The sequence below is a fragment of the Notamacropus eugenii genome, chromosome 3 (assembly GCF_028372415.1).
Source record: "Notamacropus eugenii isolate mMacEug1 chromosome 3, mMacEug1.pri_v2, whole genome shotgun sequence".
Classification (NCBI taxonomy): domain Eukaryota; kingdom Metazoa; phylum Chordata; class Mammalia; order Diprotodontia; family Macropodidae; genus Notamacropus; species Notamacropus eugenii.
Genome location: NC_092874.1, coordinates 371,034,418 through 371,056,321, shown reverse-complemented (window position 1 = coordinate 371,056,321; position 21,904 = coordinate 371,034,418). Strand labels below are relative to the sequence as shown.

The 21,904-nt window shown below is 35.7% G+C and overlaps 1 protein-coding gene across 3 annotated transcripts in view; it reads left to right on the top strand.

The window, feature by feature from the left end:
• Nucleotides 1–21,904, top strand: part of EPB41L4A (erythrocyte membrane protein band 4.1 like 4A) — a 201,601-nt gene that overhangs the window by 83,585 nt on the left and 96,112 nt on the right. For all 3 annotated transcript variants that reach the window (XM_072597431.1, XM_072597432.1, XM_072597430.1), the window contains exons 3-6: nt 2,744–2,795; nt 5,979–6,057; nt 15,701–15,798; nt 21,703–21,823. In XM_072597431.1, coding sequence (XP_072453532.1) covers nt 2,744–2,795; nt 5,979–6,057; nt 15,701–15,798; nt 21,703–21,823 — 350 coding nt within the window. The remainder of the gene's footprint in view (nt 1–2,743; nt 2,796–5,978; nt 6,058–15,700; nt 15,799–21,702; nt 21,824–21,904) is intronic.

Below are 21,904 nucleotides of genomic sequence, written 5' to 3'. Positions count from 1 at the left end.
TTTAAAATTCTTACCTTTTTAGGGAGGGGGGAGGAAAGAAAAGGAGGGAAAAAATTCAGAACTCAATTTTTTTTAATGAATGTTAAAAATTGTTTTTACATGTCATTGGAAAAAATAAAATACTATTTAAGAAATAAAATAAAATCAACCTGCTTGTCATTTCTTATAGGACCATAGTGTTCCATTACAATTATATACCTCGACTTATGCAGTCATTCTCCAATTGATAGGCATCACTGTAATTTCTAATTCTTTGTCACCATAAAAAAAAACTTCTATAAATATTTTAGCAGATACAGGTTCTTTTCCTTTTTCCCTGATCACCTTGGGAATCAGACCTAAAAGTGGTATTGCAGAGTCAAAAGGTATACATAGTTTTTAAAATTCTTTGGGAGTTTTATAATTCTTTGGGCACAATTCCAGATTGTTCTTCAAGATGGTTAGATCAGTTTACAGTTTCACCAATGATGAATTAATGTCCCAATTTTTCCACATCCCCTTCAACATTTATCATTTTCCCCTTCTATCATTTTAGCCAAACTGATAAGTATGAGATGGTACCTCAAAGTTGCTTAAATTTGCATTTTTCTGATCAATAATGATTTAGAACATTTTTATATGATTATACATAGCTTGGATTTCTTCTTCTTAAAACTACCTGTTCATATCTTTTGATCATTTATCAATTGGTGAATGACTCATGTTTCATATTCTTATTAATTCGATTCAGTTTTCTGTATATTTGAGATAAGTACTTTATCTGAGAAACTATAACAATTTCCCCCAGTTTTTCTGCTTTTCTTCTAATTTTGGCTACATTTGTTTTACTTTTACAGATTCTTTTTAGTTGAATGTAACCAAAAGTATTTATTTTATATACCACAATGCTGTCTTATTCATTCATAAATTTTTCTGTCCATAAATTTGATAGGTAATATCTCTGCTCTTCTATTTTGCTTACAGGGTAACAAAAAAGGAGTTGGAAACTTTCAGAGATTTAGTATCTAGCACTGCATTTACTCCTTTGGGTCACAACACTCACAAATATCAGGATTGGTTTGATGAAAATGAGGAAAATTCAGAAGCTACTAACTGAAAAACAAAAACCACACAGGATTTAACAGAAGGATAGTTTATCCATCTCTAAGAAGGCAGTGGGGGCCTGGTATTGCTCTGGGAGTGGGAAGTGGGGGACAGGGCACTAGCTACTCACCTGATCTTTAGTCAGTGACCTACCCTGGCACTCAGGGACCTACCCTGGCACTCAGGGACCCACCGGCTTGCTGAGGCAAGGCCTGTTGCTGGCTTGCCAGGACACTGCCTGCCCTAGACTGTGCTCTGCTTTTACCCAAGTGAAAAAGACCTTCCCTGTAGACCTTCCAAGTTGTTTTGGGCTAGAAAATTGTTTCACCCTATCTTGTTGATTCTTTTGCCCTAGAATTCATTTCAAGGCACTATTTTGTAGCTGTTTGGAGGTAAATATGGGAGTATTCCTGTTTTCTGCTTACTCTACCATTTTGGCTCCTAGAAGTCCTCCATTGACTTGTATGATTTATAAGAGCCCTTGGTCACCTCTATGCTACGATGAGGCATCAGAGCAGCACTTTGTCTAGATCATTTGGCCTAATTAGCTCTGAGAACAGAAATAGAAGAGAAAAACAATTCCTGCTGTCAAGGAACTTATATTCTAATGGGGAAACACCATGCATAAGAGGTTTTAGTTACAAGTCAGATGGAAAGGCCCATTAGCATTCAGTGGCAAAGCAAAAGAGGCAATGTGTCTTCTTTAGTGTAATTTCCATTGATAAAACCCATGTCTCTTTCTGATTTTGAGCCATTTAACAATGCCACAATTTGATAAGGAGAGCTTTGTCTCCTGGTTTTTCAGTAACTGTGGCTGCTCAGAGGGCCAGGCCTCCCAGAACCTGAAGAAGCAGTTACCAGGTCATATCTCTACATGGGCTATGGTCCCCAGGCTGCAGAGGTCTGACTGGAAACTGGGCTGTTAATGTTTGGGGTTATGCTGGGTGAAACTATTATTCCTAGTGTTCCTGGGGTCAGGGTCCTATATTCTCTTCATATAGATCTGAGGGAAGGTGGTGATTGAAGGAGTGATTTTTTGACCCATTTGGCACAGACTCTTGTGTCTCTTTTAGAATACCTTGATGGTTTAGTTAAAGTGCCTTGCTTCTGCCACTGGTCAGCAGTTTTGGAGGGGGAGGGAGTCACTCCCCTCAATAATGGCAGTCTGGAGGCTGGGATGATGGGGTGACATGGCACCCTTTTAGACTATAATCTCAATGTAGGCAGGAACCTTGTGTTAGTTAAATATTTTATTTCCTGAGCATCTAATACAGTGCTCAACAACTTAGCAGTTGCTTAGTAAATATTTGTTGAGTTTTATTTTGCCCACTAGATGTAAACTCTTTCAGGGACTATTTGCTTTTTTATTTTTGTATCCTTAAACCTACAATGCCTATACATGTTCACTATTAAGGAAATTGAATTGGTTGATTTAATTCTGGGTAAAGAACTAATGCTAACTAGCACTAACACAGTGCCTTTCTGCTTAATAGATGTTTAATAATAAATGCTGAGTTGGATTCAGTTTAGTTGAATTTATCCAATATGATGAAATTCCTAATACAAGTAACAAAAGAGCTGATATTAGACTGTGATATATATTTTTGTGACATGGTGAGCAACTAATTTGTCAAACTACCTTTTTTTTCTCCTCACACAGTACTGGCTGGATCCTGCAAAAACCCTTGCAGAACACAAAGAACTAATAAACAGTATGTATTTAATTTTTAATTTATCAAAGTATGATTTGATAATTATACGGTGTCCAAAATAATGGTATGGGTTGTGTTAGCAGATGACAATTTTTGAAATGTATAAATACTTTCATACAGTGAACTGTGCTATCCCCTTGGATAAAATGGCTTATTTTGTTGAGGGGCAGGGGAGGAAGTTTGGCCTAGTAACATGTAAATACCTTTTCTAGCTCCCTAAATTTTAAGTTTTGCTTTCAAATTAAAGAGTTGGAGAGTCTGAATTTTTATCTTAAAAGGGAAAAAAAAAGTTTATATGTCATTTGAATTCTAATGAGCTAGATTTCCCTAGAGCATAAATTAAGAACCTTTCTTCTTTCACATCAATAATATTCCAGTCTAGTTTCTAAGATGGCAATTTACTAAGTGGCTCCCTTTTAACCTAGATGAGATCATGCACCATCAAAGAGTGTTTGACTTCCTTCTGAGAATAGCAAGTACACTCATTTTGAATAATACTTGAAAAAAGTTATACCAATAATGAGTCAGCATGTAACTAAGATGTCTAATGATATTTGCTGTGTTATCTCCCAGATTTTTAAAGAAGGAATACAATAAAATGTTGTGTGTGTGTGTGTGTGCATGTGCATGCATGTGTATGTGTCTGTAAGTGGGGGGATCTCAATGAACTGGTCTCATTTTTTATATCAATAGTCTATATCAGGAGTTTTTAACTTGGAGTCTGTGAACTTGAGTTTTTAAAACTTTTTGATTGTTTAAGACAAAATACCAGAATTTCTGGAATATAGCCAAAGTAGTTCTCAGAGGAAAAATCATATCCTTAGAAATATTCGCCAATAATATAGAAAAAGAAACTTATTGAATTAAATATGCATTCTTAAAAATTTGCAAGTCAACAGATAATAATGATAATAGTAAGAGCGTCAATGATAATAGCCAACATTTATATAGTGCTTACTGTATGCCTGGCACTGTGCTAAGTGCTTTACAGTTATTATCTCATTAGGCTCTCCCAACAACCCTGAGAGGCAGGTAGTATTATCATTCCCATTTTAAAGATGAGGTAACTGAAGTAAATACAGGTTAAGTGACATGCCCAGAATCACACAGCTAGGAAATGTCTGAGGCCAAATTAAAAATTAGATCTTCCTGCCTCTAGATGCAGTGCTCTATCCACTGTGCAACCTGGCTGCCCCAAAATGAACACAAGAGGAATAATTGAAAAGTACAAGAGAAATAGATAAAAATGAAGCCAAAAGAACTTTGAGAATTGTTAATCAAAAGGAAAAGCTGACTCTTAGAACCTACTAAGAAAACTGAATTCCAAAAAATGAGTTAGTTGACTTTTATAGACAGTCAGAAGAGAATGGAAAATGAAATTAACAAAATTTAAAATGATGAATTCAGAACAAGCCTAGAAGAATCAAAAGAATTATCAGATTTCATGCATTCTCTTTGAGAAACTTCATTGCTAAACATATACCTTAAGGAGGTCATTGATAAGAAATTCCCCATATACACCAAAATATTTAGAGCAGTACTTTTTATAGTAGCAAAGAACTGGAAACAAAGTAGACATCTATTGGGGGAATGGCTAAACAAATTGTGGTGCATAAATGTGATGAAATATTACTATGCTATAAGAAATCATGAATACAATGAATATAGAGAAGTACAAAAAGATCTTCATGAACTGATGCAGAGTGAAGTAGGGAGACTCAAGAAAATAATATGCATTGACTACAACCATGCAAATGGAAAATATAACTACCATAAAAAAAATGAAAGTGATTGTTGCAAAAAAAATACAAAGGACAACAATGGAGTCCAAAGAAGAAATATAAGAATATTCCTTTACCTCACACTTTTTCAGAGGTGGGAGTTCACAACTGTGGAACACTCCATATATCTTCAGACTTTTTCTATGTCATAATAATTTTTTCTCTTCTTTTTCTTTTAAAGTTATTATTTTTTTTTAATGTGGAATAGTTCTTTAGTTGGGGAAAGTGAGAGAGTTACTAAGAGAAATTTTGATACTGTGAAAACAATATATGATTAAAATTATTTCACAAAAAGAAATTCTGACATAGAAATCTTTTTCTGTTGTGATCAAATATCTAATACCAAAAGCTAGAATTATATCTAATGAGGAAATGCCAGGAGCTTTCCCAGTAAATAGAGGAACTACTATTTAATAGAGTTCTAGACAAGATAATAATAGCAATAAGACAAGGGAAAGAATTTAAAAGAATAAAGATAAGCCGTGATAAGACAAAACTTTCCCTATTTGTTGATGATATGATTATTTTCTTAATGTGTCTTAGGTAATCAGCAGTGAAACTAATTAAGATGATAGCTTCAGTAAAGTTGCAGATTGCAAAATAAACTTAAAGAAATAGCCTCATTTTTATGTAGTAATAATGAAAACAAGAAGATAAATAAGGAAGTAGAAGTTCAATTCACAATAACTACAAAATGCATAAAATATTTGGGAGTCAATATACCATAGAACACTCAATACACATTTCTTAGAGAGATAAAGAACAACTTAAATCACAGAAGGAATAATCATTGTGATTCTAACTGCTCTCTGAAAAAACAGCTTTAATATTCAGGAAAATCTTCAGATCACAACTAATCTATCAGATAATGAATATCATGTCCTTCATTACCTACATAATAACTGAGTTCTTTACTCTGTATTAGAAATTTGACATTTCTGACCCTGCCTGTGTTAACAGTCTCTCGCTTCTCTCCTTTTCTGTCTCATCTTTGTCTGGTTTTACCCATTTATGAACCAGAAATGCTGTCTGTATGTTATAAATGACTATGATAGGAATTTTATTCTTGGACTTTCTTGTGACAAATAATGTTAGAATTTTGTTTTTGCCGATTATATTAAAACTACTTATGTAATGGTTTTTTATTGATTCATGATGCTTAAAAGAAATGATAAAACTTTTAAAACACTTGATCAGCTTATATAGAAATTAGTAAATAAATCATTTGAGCTTTGGGTAGGACTAGGTTTCTGAAAAATCTTAAGTACGTGATAATGACACACACACGGAAAGGTCTATAAGGTTTGCTCTTCTATAAGAAGAGCAAAACTATACACGTATTCAATTATTATGGATAACTTTATTTTTAAAATTGTCTTAACTCTTTTTTTTCATCTTTTAGCTGGTCCTCCATATACCTTTTATTTTGGCATCAAATTCTATGCTGAAAATCCCTGTGAACTTAAAGAAGAAATAACCAGGTATAATATTAACATTATTTTTCAACAGTTACATGTGTGGAATCCAGCCTATGCTTATCTTAGTTGGTTGTTCTTCTAGAGAGCTTGACATTACCACAGAGGGATATGGGAAGGCTAGACAGTGGCTACAATGAAGGATGAAAAGAAATTGACTTTCACATGGGAAACATTGCTGCCTTTTGGCAAGACAGTATGAAAACCAGCTGTCCAACTTTCAATACGTATTCCCAGAATGAGTTCTAGTTATGACATGGTCACTGTGCCACACTACCTATATATTTATTAATCATGCCTATTTTGTACCATCCTTGTTTGCCAGTATTTATTGTAGTATTTTCATTTAACATGCGTAACACTGTGCTACTGTTTTTATTAGGTTTCTATCTTTTTTTTATCTCACTGATTAAATTTTTGAGTGTTATACCACAACCCTATTTTTACCATAAGCCCTATGGTTTTTATTGCAAGATTTCACATAGATGGTGATTTTTAGGAATGAATATGTTGAGTTATAGCAGACTGGATGGTAGTTCCTCCATTGCTTGCTTAAACAATTTTCAACAAGCATTATTAAGCACTTACTTTGTGCCAGAAACTCCTAGGTTCTGGGCATATAAAAACAGCCAAGGAAAGATTATTTGTACCTCAAGTAGCTTATATTCTAATTAGGGGAGACAATACATAAAAGGAAGCTGAAAGGGAGAAGGTAAGAATTGGACTTGGTCAATACGTTCAATTTTGGTGCTTGGCTATACTTATTTGTTACAAAGGGAGGCTTCTATTTGGGGCACAGGGAAGGGTGAGTTAGTAGATAGTGCTAGATATACAAAATAAAAGCATCAGTAAAGTATTTTAAAAGTCCATAATATAAAACAAAAAGCAGTTCAAAAAGAAACAGAAAATGGGCAAAGATGTAGCAAAGAGAATCCTGATAAGAGAAGAGGCTGGAAAGGAATGAAGACATGGCTGACCTACACGCTTTCCTTTAAATGAAGGTTTTGGGAGGAAAAAACTAAGCTGAAGAAGGGATAGTAGGAGTGGATTGAACTTCCAGGGTGAGGAGGTAAGGGGAGGAGTTAATTTATATATAAGAAGACTGCTATGGTATAGTGAGGAAACATCTGGTGAATCAGGAGCAGAACCTGGAGGGTTTGGTGAGTGCTACAAAGACATTCAGTTCAGGTGTCATCTTTTCCGTGAATATTTTGCTATTTCCCCCAATAGAAGTGATCCTACCTTTCCCAATTTCATGTTTCTTTGATCTTCTCTTAAATACTTACTACATTTAGACAGTTATTTTTATTTTACAGCTTAAACTTTCTTTTTATTATAAACTTAACAATTACCAATAAATATGAACATTTCAGCATATGAAAAACAAAAAAGAATTTTAAGTGGATCCATGAATTTTTACATACATGTTAGGGGAGGGGTCAGTCTAGACAGTTATTCCCCCTCTGAAGTAAATGATAAGATGCCCTCATATCTTGACCAAATGAGAATACATCTCAGTAAGTCAATCAAGCTATCTAAGTCTTTTAACTAAGTTTTAAAAAAATCCTTGAAAGGCATTGGATATACCAGAATGGGGATGTACCAAAATGACACTGACAGGAAGTATTTCCTGGTTGGTTGAAGAACTTGGCTTGTAGAAAACCCAGGAAATTAAAGTGAGTAGCAAATTAAGATTGGCTGTTGTTCTTCGTTCTTGAAGAGGACAAAAATTACTTCACTATGTTACAGTCATGTTATAATGAATCCAACTGTGACTGATCAGACCAGTGCTTGGAATGCTCTGTCACAGATTGGGCACAAATAGTCCATGTGAACATTTGGGGTGGATTCTCTAAATTTGCACATCTTAATTTCTTTTGAGCTACTTCAATTCTTTTCTCATAGAGCACAGCACCTTGTCTGATGAGGGCACACCATACTGTCCTGTACCAATGTCTCCCGTGTCACACAATCAATTCTAAAGTTCTTAGGAGAGACCTTGAGAGCATTCTTCTATCACTTCTTCTGACAACCATGTGAACACTTGTGTGAGTTCTCCATAAAATAGTCTTTTAGGCAAATGTACATTTGACATTTGACATTTGAACAGGCCAGCCCATTGGAGTCTCACTCTCTGAAGCAGAGTTTGAATGCTTGTCAGGTTAGTTCAAGTAAGGATCTCAGTGTCTGGTATCTTATCTTGCTGATCTTCAGAATCTTCCTAAGACAATTCAAATAGAAGTGATACAGTTTTCTGGCGTGATGCTGATAATGCTGTCCAGGTTTCATAGGCATACAACAACGAGGTCAGCACAACAGCTCTGTAGATTTTCAGTTTGGTAGTCAGTCTAATGTGTGTTTGTCCTTTGTTGCCGAAGAAGACCATGACATCAGAGAAATAATGACATGACTTGCACTTGACTTTGTTTTGAGTGAGGGAGGGCTGTGCAGGGCACCAGCCTCACTTCTCTTCCACGGTCATCTGCATCCAGTGACCAGATATTCATCAGGATGACTTGAGATGATCCAGGATGAGGTAGTTGGGGTTAAGTGACTTGCCCAAGGTCACTAGTGAGTATCAAGTGTCTGAGGTGAGATTTAAACTCAGATTCTCCTGACTCCTGTACTGGTACTCTATCTACTGCACCACCTAGCTGCCCCAGTCAGTCTAATATCTGTTCTCTGAAGTGAGTGGCAAGCTAAGATAAAGCATTCACGACTTCCTTCTTACTTCCTGGAAGCCTACTGCAGTTTGTCCTTCTCAATCAAATGCATCTAAGGAGGAAGGAAGGCTCCCTTTATCTGGTTAGTTTCCTTTCAAATGCATACTTAGTTCCAGCTCAGCAGCCAAGACTAGTAGACAGGAAATAGTCTTACTCCAAAGCCCACATAGGGAATTGCATCAAGCGGAATATTCGATACTTGTTGTTCAGGAGTAGGCTTTCATTGGTCAGGTCTCTCATTTCATACATTTTGGATATTTTTAAAGTAAATGTTAAATTGAACATGATTGTAACAAAATTGCTCATTTTATATCTCTTTCTGAACTGCTTTTTGTTTTATACTATGTACTTTTAAAATGGTTTTTTGATACTTTTTTTTTATCTCTAGCACTACCTACTAATTCATTCTTCCCTGTCCTTCAAACATAAGTCTTTCTTCTATTTCTAATAAGTGCAGTCAAGCACCATAATTCTATATATTGACCATCTCTAAAAATTTGTATTTGGTTCTCCATCTCTAGTCTATCACTTTTCTGCCAAAAAGTGAGTGATATGATTGATCACTTTATTATTATAATTTTGTGTCAAAGTTATTTTCTTTTACATTATTGGGATTATTTTGAAAACTAGACACTTGCCTGGTTCTGTTTATTTCACACTGCATTATCAATTCATACAAGTCTTCCCAGGTCCCTCTGCATTTGTTAAAGTTGTAATTTCTTATGGCACAGTAGTATTCTATTACATTCATGTACAATAATTTGTTCAATCATTCTCCAATTAATGGGCTTTGTTTACAATTCTTTGATAGAACAGAAAGTGATACTATAAGTATTTTTTTACATATTGGAGTCCTCCTCTATGTTAACTTTGATTTGTATACTAGTGGTATCATTACATAATATACATAATTTGGTGATTTGGGCCTACAGTTCCAAGTTGTTTTTTCAAATATCAGAGCTCCAACAAAAGCTCATTAGTGTGCTTGTCCTCTGATACCTTCTCTAAAAATGGTCATTTTCCTTTTTTATCACATTTGCCAATCTGATGGGTATGAAGTAGAACCTTAAGGTAGTTTTAATTTCTGTAGCTCTTAATATTAGTGATTTGGGGGAAAATTTTTCTTCACATGGCTGTTGATAGTTATATTTCTTCATTTGAAAATTATATGTTTATACTACAGTCACTTAAGGAATTAAGGAATTTATGCATACTTCATTCCCTTATTAAATCATATGCTTTTTGAAAGCAGGAACTGTGTCGTTTTTCACCTTTTTCTCTCTAGTATCTAGGACTGCATTTACGAAATGCTGAAAAATATTTTTGAATTAAGTTTGTTGCCCTTGATAGAGCATAACTTAGAGAATTGCACTGATTGTACTTTTTACATTGGGCTCTTCCCCACCCTTGCCGTCTTCCTGAAAAAATTCTGTTCTGAAGACAAAAACAAAAAGCATTGTTTCTATACTTTTTTCACTCTCTTCCTAGATTTGGGAGCTAAAAAGTTGGTAGCACCAAAAGGAATTATATTTGTTTTAGAAATGTGTCTTCCCACCATGCCAATACAATGCTATATTCAATAATCACCCTAGAAATTTAGTATTCTATTATTCTTCTATCATAAGCAACCCCATCATGTTGACTATATTGATTTCGAAGAGTTTTTAATGGTAATTTTAAAGATAGACATGAGCTTTTCTTTTTTTTCTTTCTATTTGGACATGAACTTTTCCAATAAACAGATATGTGCATGGGCAGATATATATGTGGTAGGAGAGAAAGTGTGGTGGTATTTGTAATACACATCTTTTAGACTAAGCTTCATCCTTTCATTACTTTGTTGAAAAACACAAAGCTGCAAAAAAAAATTACCATTAAGACAATAATACAATCAGATAGATTCAGAACCATTTGAATGGCCATACAGTACTAGAAGGACTAGAATTTAAGTCTACTGTGAAAGGCCAATCTGCATCAATTAATATAGTGTATTCTCTCTTTTTTTATCCATAAGACAAAGAAAATAGCGATAAAATGAAAACTTTTATTTCCAAGGAACATTAAGAACATTTTTGCATCAATTGCAAGTCCTTCTAGTGTAAAAGAGTAATTATTAATGATGTAAGGTCAACATGGGCAGCTAGGTGGCTCACTGGATAGAGTGACAGGCCTAGAGTCAGGAAGACTCATCTTCCTGAGTTCATATCTGTCCTCAGACACTTACTAGCTGTGTGACCCTAGGCAAGTCATTTCACCCTGTTTGCTTCAGTATCCTCATCTGTAAAAATAAGCTGTAAAATGAAATGGCAAATCATTCTAGTGTCTTTGCCAAGAAAACCCCCAAATGGGGCCATGAAGAGTCAGACCTTTTATGTATGAGTTGAACTAGATGATGATAGAAGTCCTTTCTCACTCTTAATTTCTATATTTCTGTGATCTCTGATGTATAAAGCCTTATTGCTACACATTCCTTGCTTTGATTTGGCCTCCTTTCTCTTCTCTACCAAGAGACCAACAAAATTCAGCCTTACATCTGTTAAGTTGAGTAAATAGTTTGGGTGCAGAAAACAATAACAACCATCCAACATATCCTGCTCTTCAATATTGTCCATGTAGTCACTTCCTATCCTCCTTTTATCATGGCTTTGTGATCTCTGATATAGACATGTCTGAGGGACTAGAGAAGGGTTCAGAAGACATTTTTAACAGACCTTGTGGTGACACACAATTATTATCACCCAACACTTTCTTATTCTCTGTGGCCAAGACCTCAGGAATCTTAAAGTACAGCACAGCAAAACACAGATATAGAGAGAAAATTGCCTAGGTACTTGACATCTCTGAAGTAATTCTCTGCCACAGAGAGGGCTCAGCTAAGTAAATTGAATAAACACAATAGTTTGGGTTCTGCATTTTGTCTGCTATCTACCAGATAGTCTCATTTAATACTCAGGGCTTCTTCATGCAACATCTGCTAACTAGCTTCATAACTCAGTTGTTCTGATGTCTTTAATCTGGTAACAAAATCTCCCATCTAAGAACTTGCTTTTGCCCTCTTCTCTCTGAAAGGAGTTTCTTAGTAGAGCATCTTTTGTTCCTTTTTTTAGAATAATTTCTGTAACATAGATATTAATTGCACTTTAAATGTTTGATAGAATTCATTTATCAACCCATCTGGTCCAGGTCTGTTTTCTTTGACAACTCATTTATGACTTGCTTAATTTTGTTTTTCTGAGCTTAAATTAAGATATTATTTTTTGTTTTGGTAATTCAGATTTTTTTTTGGTAGATAGTAGTAAATTTTCTTTGAAAAGGAAATTCTATATTCTATATCTCACTGACATAATTGTGTATAGTGGTTTCTGGTAATTCTTTGCTATTTCCCCTCTAGTTGTTAAAGAATGTCTTTTAAGTGTAATACTCAATCATAATACCTGACATTTACATAGTACCTTCAACTTTGCAAAACATTTTATGTACATTGTCTTCTCCGACCATCACAGTAACCCTCTGGATTGGGTGCTGAAATTATTAGAATCTCTGATTTTCAAATGAATCTGAGATTACATGCCTTGTCCCATGGTCACATAGCTAGGGACCATTAGTGGTGGGATTCAAAATCAAGTGTTCTTGATTTCAAATCCAGTATGCTGTACACTGTCCTAAAGTCAGTGTCTGCTTCATTGGGCTTTTGCAAATAATGACAGTGTGGCAGACTTACACAGCAGTGGGGTTGTTGCTGGAGCTAGTTTCCACTATAATATAGTATAGAATAGGTTACTCTTGCAAAAATAATTACCCAGATAGTCAAGGTCTGAAATTTTTTCACTTGCTCCTAATGTCTGTATACTATTTGTCTCAGTTCTTTTAGAGTGGTTATGGCAAGAAGAATGGTTTCTATTGTTCCTCAGGAGAACTATTCTGCCAGGGGTTCTCAAAATATGCCCTTAAGGTGATGGAAATCCTCTTACAAATTGTCTTATCAAAACTATAGCCTGAGCTGTTTCAGAAAAGTCCTATGACATAAGACTTAGCTCTTACTGGAAAACACCCCACTCCCCCTACAAGATATTACAAGATATACTAAGTGGTACTACCAGACAAAAGATAGGGGGGAATATGCATGCTTCCATGCTTGCCTTTTTGACTCCAAGAGTGGAGCCCAGACTCCCTTCCACTAAAGGCACAAGAGAAGGAGCAACAACAAGTTTACATTAGAGAATTTCTTCTAGGAACCAACAAACAGCATATTGTGTCCTTCTTGCGTACTTATCTTAGTTTTAAGGTCACCATAAATAGCCTAGACATCCTCAAAGTGATGTTCATCCTGAGTACTAACTGTTAACCTGCAACTATCCTTCATCCTCAAATGTCCCAGATAACATTACCTTTGCTACTAGTAATTGTGGCTCTGACTGACTCTGCCACTTTCCTTGTTAATAGTGCTGACTAAGGTAATTGCTACCAATTTTCTGGGTGACTTCAGTCATTGTACTGAAAGGGTAGTCTTGTGTGCCCAGGATAACAGACTGGATTTAAGGGCCTATCCTCCAAGAGCTTCTCTCCACTTTAGTAAGGATATTATCCTGATCTATTCACAAGGATATTGATTCTACCTTGGAATGTCCTCTAACCATTGGGATTTTGTGGCTTCCTCCCTGGTAAAAGTAGATTTTGGATTCTGCTCTGATAATAGAAACTTAGTAAGAGTGATAGACCTATCCCAGACAGGATTTAGCAGAGGTATGCCTTGTTGGTGTCTGGTGAGATTGAAGGTACTGTTACCTCTACTATTGAGTGAGGTTAATGGGCAAAGTTTGAGACAGATAATTTGAAGGTTTATTATGAAGATCTTACCAATATAGACTTGCTTGTACTAAAATGCTGAATTCCAGTGACAAAGGAGGTGTCAAACATCACCATAGCACACAAGACACCTAAGTGGAGGAGAAACCAATAGAATGTGACTCCCCTGGCCACCTTCTCAAGGGCTGAAATGGGGAAGAAACACACAGAGAAATACCCACGTAAGAAAAGGCCTTTAGGGATCCCAAATAATACAGAGCCTTACTTTGGCCAAAGTTACTCTCTACAAACAACCAAATGTGTTGTTTAGTCTCCCCTAGTGAATGATCCAAGGTAGCAGATAATTCCATTCTTTTTCCCCCTTAAATCTTTCCACTACATGGAATCATCACATGTTCATAAAATCATGTTTTTCCTTTAATTCCTTCTTACAGTTTTCTATTAATAATGTGTCCTTTCAGCCCAGCATGAGTCTTAAAAAGAGGGGCCAAACCTATAGTTTCATTGATATAGTAAACTTGTAGTTGATAAGATTCCCTCTTTCAACACAGGCTGATAACCTTTTCTGTGATGTAATGCACTCAGCAGAGAGTGGTGTGATGTTCTTATGGAGTGCTTCTCGTTCCTTCTCTATTCATAATGTTGGCACAGGCTCTGGTGGGACCAGGATGGCTATGTCCTGGAGAACTGAGATCTCTAACTCCCTCTCTCCTTCCTTTCCAAGATCTCCTTTTAATTGTCTCCACACCAAATTATTCATCCATGTCCAGATGATCTGTGTCTCTGTAACTGACGGATAGACCCTGGCATGCCTGTTGTTAACATCAACCTTAAAGAGTTTGTCGTGGTCATCAGTGCCTCAACCCAGTGGTTTCATACCTGTCTTATCACCACTCTCCAAGTATTATTGGTCTCTAGATTGTCTTATCTCACAATCTTCCAGGTAGAATTTCAGCTGGGCAAATATATTAATTGTATCTTCCTAGAAAATTGTGTTTTTAATTTAATTCCTTCTTACTAACAATGGGAACAGGAATAAGGACTGGATATGTGATTTCATTGACATTGGTAACACATATGTGGAAACTCCTATAGATGTATGTCTTTACTATCTCTGCAACTTATGAGAGGGCTGAGAGATTAAGTGACTTGCCTAGGGTCACATGACTAGAATATATCAGAGGTGGGATTTAATCCTAGGCCTTCCTGACTCTGGACAGTTCTCTATCCACTGCACCAGACTACTTCTTAAAATTATTCTTAGATGTCAGAACTAATTTATATATGTGAGTAATGATCTCTTTCAATGCTCTTGTAAAATTTGGAGACTGAGGTGTTTTTAAAGTTTTATTGATGTTTTGTTTTTACATTTCAAACATTAACAGATTACTCCCATTCCTTGTAACTAAAGTAAAGCAGATGAGTAACACTAATACCTAATCTGAAAGTACATGTGGCATTCTACATCTGTGGCACCTCCTCCCCTACTTTTTTAAAAAATCAACAGAAAAATCTATTTGTTCTACCTCCTACTCCAAATCCCATTGGAAAAAATGAGAAAAGAAAAGGCAAGGCACAGCAGGGTGGGAGAAGCAGGGCAAGGTGAGGTTCTTCATATACAATTCCAGATTGCTTTCCAAAATGGTTGGACCCATTCTCAAGCCAACAACAATGCATCAATGTGACTCAAACTGAGTCTTGATTGTAATTTGGTCTTTCTTATTGATATACTTATGTGTAAGACACGGTTAAATCTCTTTACTTTACCACTATACCTTGGTCTCAATTTGTGTAAATAATGAATCCTCTGAAGAGATCACATTATTTGAATTCAAACATCATATTTCTATTGGGCTGGGGAAAATTACCATTTTTTACATAATTATAATTTCAAGTACCATAAATTGAATATGTGTGACCAATTCACAGTATTCATTATTTATACTAATCAGGTCCTAATTGTATATCTATATACCAGGGGAAGTAAATTTATGTAAGTAAAGTTTTAAGATTACCATGTAATATTTTAATAATTTAATATTTCCATGAGTATGAATGTCTGAAGCCATCAATGTATGCATCTTTGTTAATTTTCTCTTTACTTTCTTTTTATTTTTTAGATATCAGTTTTTTTTGCAGGTGAAGCAAGATGTTCTACAAGGGCGTCTGCCCTGTCCAGTCAACATTGCTGCTCAACTGGGAGCATACGCTCTTCAATGTAGGTGCTCACTAGTTAGTGTTATGATGCATCTTTTCCTTTTTAATGGAAATGAAGTTGTACCTCAGAGTTGTTTCAATTTTTAATTTTTTTTTCCATTTCATGATACTTTTGTTAATTTCTTTATCTAATTTCTTTAGTTGTCAAACTGAAAAAAATTTAGTTTCATTTCTAGAACTTTTTTTAGTATTGTTTGAGCATATTTTTATCCTTTGTCTTTCCCACTGCTCATGATACCACTGGTATTTTGTAAACCTCACATAAGACCTTTTGTATAAAATTGATATTGCTAATTTAAAATGAGTTCGTTAGAGTTAATCTAAATTATTTTTACTGAAACATAAAAGCTTAATTTCTTCTAAAATATAATGGTGCCTTATTTATTAGGCTTTGCTCATGTGTACATTTTAAAACACCTACTATGTGCCCAGTACTGTGCTAGGTATTAGGGATGCAAATTAAAAACAAAACAATCTATGCCCTCAGGGACCTTACTCTTTTGGGGAAACAACATGTACCCAGAAAAGTAAATGTTATATCTATATCTGTCTAGTATATATGTAAAGGTAAACCACATATACACTCATACAAGTACGTATGTTTGATATACAGTACTTGCAAATCACAACATAAGCCACTAGGAGAATGAGAATAGATTTGCTATTTATGAGAGGTGGCATATGAACTAATTTTTAAGGAAGTTAGGAAAGCTAAGATGCTGAGGTAAGGAGGGAGATTGTTTCAAGCACAGGAGACAATTTGGTCAAAGATACTCAGATAAGAAATAGAATGTTGTGTGCTGAGATAAAAAAGACAATTTTGTTGTAATGTAAAAGGGACAGCTAGCAGGGCAGAGCCAAGATGGCAGAGTAGAAGGACAGACCTGTAGAGGCTCCCCCCATAGCCCATAAAATACCTGTAAAAAATGACTCCAAACAAATTCTAGAGCAGCAGAAGTCACAAAAGGACAGAGTGAAAGAGATTTCCAGCCCAAGGCAGTCTGGAAGGCCGACAGGAAAGGTCTATCCTACTAGCGAGGAGTGGAATGCAGCCCCAGGCCACATGGCAGGGACAGGACTGGAGCAGGCCTCAAGGTGCAGAATCCCTTGCAGCAGCTGCACTTCACAGATCCCTCAATCCACAAACACCAAAGGCAACTTCAAGGGTCAGTGAAAAAGTGCTTTCACCTGCTTGAGAAGGAAACATGGTCTGGCCCTGGCAGCCCCAGGGTGGCAGCAGTTGCTATGGCACACCGTCCATTTTAGGAGCCCTCAGCCTAAGGCCCTTGGGGAAATCACATGGCTTATCTGGATCTTAGCCCTGCGTGGCAGCCCTGGGGTGAGGAGGAGTGCGGGCTGACCTGGTGGAACTGGTGGAGGCTCTGGAAAGGTAAACCTACTGGCAGATCCTGGGCAGAACAGAGTGCTTGTGGTTGCTCACAGACAAGTGTGCAGGCCAGGAGAGGAGTAAACTCCTCTCCCTTGATTGTGCCACATTGGAGGAACTTAAAAATTACAGGTCCCCAGAGTATACCCTTCTTTTGACAAAGGACTCAAATGTCAAGTAACTGGCTGGAAAAATGCCCAAAAAAAGGAAAAAAATAAAACTACAGAAGGTTACTTCCTTGGTGAATAGATATTTTCTTCCATCCTTTTGGATGAGGAAGAATTATGCATACCATCAGAGGAAGACCAAAAAGTCAAGGCTTCTGCATCCAAAACCTCCAAAATAAATATGCAGTGGTCTCAGGTCATGGAAGAACTCAAAAAGGATTTTGAAAATCAAGTAAGAGAGGTGGAGGAAAGATTGGGAAGAGAAATGAGAGCAATGCAAGAAAATCATAAAAAGTGAGAGAACAGCTTGCTAAGGGATACCCCAAAAATGCTAAAGAAAATAACACCTTTAAAAATAGATTAACTCAAATGGCAAAAGAGGTCCAAAAAGCCAATGAGGAGAAAAATGCTTTAAAAAGAGGAATTGGCCAAATGGAAAAGGAGGTTCAAAAGCTCACTGAAGAAAATAGTTCTTTAAAAATTAGAGTGGAGCAGATGGAAGCTAATGACTTTATGAGAAACCAAGAAATTATAAAACAAAATCAAAAGAATGAAAAAAATAGAAGACAATGTGAAATATCTCACTGGAAAACAACTGACCTGGAAAATAGATCCAGGAGAGACAATTTAAAAATTATGAGACTGTCAGAAAGCCCTGGTGCAAAAAAGAGCCTGGACATAATCTTTCATGAAATTATCAAGGAAAACTGCCCTGATATTCTAGAACCAGAGGGTAAAATAAATATTGAAAGGATCCACTGATCACCTCCTGAAAGAGATCCAAAAAGAGAAACTCCTAGGAATGTTGTAGCCAAATTCTAGAGAATATATTGCAAGCAGCTAGAAAGAAACAATTCAAGTATTGTGGAAATAAAATCAGGATAACACAAGACCTAGAAGCTTCTACATTAAGGGACTGAAGGACTTGGAATATGATATTTCAGAAGTCAAAGGAACTAGGATTAAAACCAAGAATCACCTACCCAGTAAAACTGAGTATAATATTTCAGGGGAAAAAATGATCATTCAATGAAATAGAGGACTTTCAAGCATTCTTGATGAAAAGACCAGAGCTGAATTGAAAATCTGACTTTCAAACACAAGAATCAAGAGAGGCATGAAAAGGTAAATAGGAAAGAGAAATCATAAGGGACTTACTAAAGTTGAACTGTTTACATTCCTACATGGAAAGATCATATTTGTAACTCTTGAAGCTTTTCTCAATATTTGGGTAGTTGGAGGGGATTACACACACACACACACACACACACACACACACACACACACACACACACACACACACACATAGAGAGCACAAGGTGAGTTGGATAGGAAGGGATGATATCTAAAAGAGTAAAATTAAGGGATGAGAGAGGAATATATTGGGAGGACAAAGGGAGAAATGGAATGGGGCAAATTATCTCTCATGAAAGAGGCAAGAAAAAACTTTCTTTGGAGGAGAAAAGGAGGGAGGTGAGTGGGAAAAAAGTGGCACTCTCATCATATTTGGCTGAAGGAGGGAATAACATGCACACTCAATTTGGTATGAAAATCTATTTTACACTACAGGAAAACAGGGGAGAAGGGGAAAAGTGGGGTCAGGGGATGATGGAAGGGCAGATGAGATGAGGAAGTAATTAGAAATAAACACTTTGGGGGATGAACGAGATCAAAAGAGAGAATAGAATAAATGGGAGGCAGGATAGGATGGAGGGAAATATAGTTAGTCTTTCACAACATGACTATTATGAAAGTCTTTTGCAAAACTATACATGTATAGCCTATATTGAATTGCTTGCCTTCTCAGTGGGGATGGGTGGGGAGGGAGGAAGAGAGAGAAGTTGGAACTCAAAGTTTTAGGAATGAGTGTTGAGAATTGTTTTTTCATGCAACTGGGAAATAAGAAATACAGATAATAGGATATAGAAATCTGTCTTGCCCTGCAAGAAAAGAGAGAAGATGGAGATAAGGGAAGGGAGGGGTGTGATAGAAGGGAGGGCATATTGGGGGAAGAGGTAATCATAATGAATGGTATTTTGGGGTGGGAGGAGGGGAGAGATGGGGAGAAAATTCGGAACTCAAAATTTTGTGGAAATGAAAGTTGAAAACTAAAAATAAGTAAATAAACATTAAAAAAATATTTAAGATAAAATGCAAAAAAAGAGGAGATAGCTAGGTGGAACAAATGGATAGAATGTCATGCCTGGAGTCAGGAATATCTGAGTTGAAATCCAGTCTGAGACACTTACAATCTGTGTGACTATGGGCAAGTCACTTAACCTCTGTTTACCTCATTTTCTTTATCTATAAAATGGTGATATTATAGCTTCTACCTCCTAGGGTTGTTGTATCAAATGAAATAAGAATTATCAAGTGCATAGTACTGTGTTTGGCACATAGTATTATAGAAATATTTGGCATATTTATTTTTCTTACATAAAGAACATGAAGGACAGTAAACTACCTGGAAAGATGAGCAGGAGTCAGATTGTGAAAGACTGAAAGCCAAACAAAGGAGTTTATATTGTTAAGAATGGGAAGTTCTATGAAAATTATCTAAATGAAACTAAACACTTTAAATATTGAAACTTTGTCTTTTGAATTGTTTTAACTGTTTTGGATAAACATTTTTCTAACATGCTTTATACATCTGCCTGCTTCCTTAATCGTTTTGTGTTATAATCATGAACGTTATTTAACATTTCCTTGGGTTCTAATATTTCTTTTCTTTCCTCTTGGTAGCTAGCTCTCTTCCTCACCATTTCATCTTGCCATTATTTTCTGCTACTTTCTACCCCATTATTACCTCTCATTTCTGCCCTAGTTTGGGGGGCTTTTTTTTGGTTGTTTGCTGCTACTACTCTTTCTCCATTCTTTCTGCTTTCTATTTTTCTTTCTTATTGATTTTCTCCTTCTCTTTAGGCTTATCCTCTACTTTATAGTTGCTTAAGTAAAGGTAGGCTTTTATAACTGGACTAATTAGTAGCCAGCTTCTTTTCCTTGTAATTGGTGAGCTGACTGGTCATATTTCATTGTATGTAGTCTTCAGGTCTTTGGTGGTTTTCTACATTGCATGTTTTTCATGTGTTTGCAGAGAATCTAGAAAATGATTTTACTGTATACTTTATCTGTTCATTAATTCTGATTGGCCTTCACCCAATTGGTTTAAATAAATGAAGTTCTAACCTAGTGGAGGAAGCACAGCTATTGATTGAAATGTGGTAATAAATTAATTTAAAGGGAAGGACTACATTTACTTATAAAATTCCTAAAAGAATATGTGTAAACATTGAGAAGTTGATAGTGAACTTTAGATAATATGTCTTGAAGGTAGCTCTGTTTATAAATTCTTTGATTAATGTTGAATTTTTAGTTGATTTTCACTATGATCAAATATATCAATAACTATGTAAATCACTGGAAATATGTCATTGATTATATACATATTTACCTGTTTCTATGACTTGGGTTAATATTTGTGCTAGTCTTACTGTTATCTTGGGAAAACAATGAACATAGTCTTTATTTGTGACATTCCATAACATTGTCAACAGTGTGTATATGTGACTGACTTATCTAGAGTGAGATCTGAGATTGGAAAAGAAGAGCAAAGTGAACATTAATTAATTAGGAACCAGAAGGAATTCACAGAATCAAAAGGTCATAAATGTAAGGCTAATAAGGCCCTCCAAGACTATCTAGTATAGTCTCCATATTTTACAGATGAGGAAACTGAAGTTCAGAAAGACTTGCTCAAGGCCACACCAGAAGTAAGGATCAGAGTTGAGATTATGCACCTATGAACTCTGACTTCTGGAGTCAGTGCTAATTCCACCAAGAGTTAAATGACTAAGGTTCTTATTTCCAGTTTTCCTCTTTATTCATCTCCATGAAGTTATAAATAGCACTGTTTTTAAACTTAGAGAATTGTCATTCAGGATGATATTAGTGAATCAAGGTGATACATGTCCCATGTGATCATATTCATAGTCAGAGTATGCTGAGCAAGATTTTCAAAAATTTTTCTTAATATATTATCTCTAAATTTCAGTTGATAACTATTTCTTTACTGTGTGCTGAAATAACTTCAATGCAAGTTATAATATAAATGCAAACTTTGGGAAAGCAAGCTTTTAACCCATGTTTATTTAATCAGGAATCTGGTTATACTGCATGTGACATCTACCTCCAGATCTATGTTCCTTGAAAATTTTTTGTCATTTTCATGTGAATTTAAAAACATAACAAACATTTGAAAGAAATAGCTAAACAACCTGAGAAAGAACATTTATATGTAAATTTCTAAATGGGGGTGGAGGTGGAAAATGATGTTTTTTCCCTCTATTTGTAGCTGAACTGGGAGATTATGACCCATATAAGCACACTTCAGGATATGTGTCTGAGTACCGATTTGTTCCAGATCAAAAGGAGGAACTTGAAGATGCCATCGAACGAATACACAAAACTCTGATGTAAGAAATAATGTACAAATCTTACCAACAGCTTGTAGAATAAGAAATCTGTGTGTGTGTGTGTGTGTGTGTGTGTGTGTG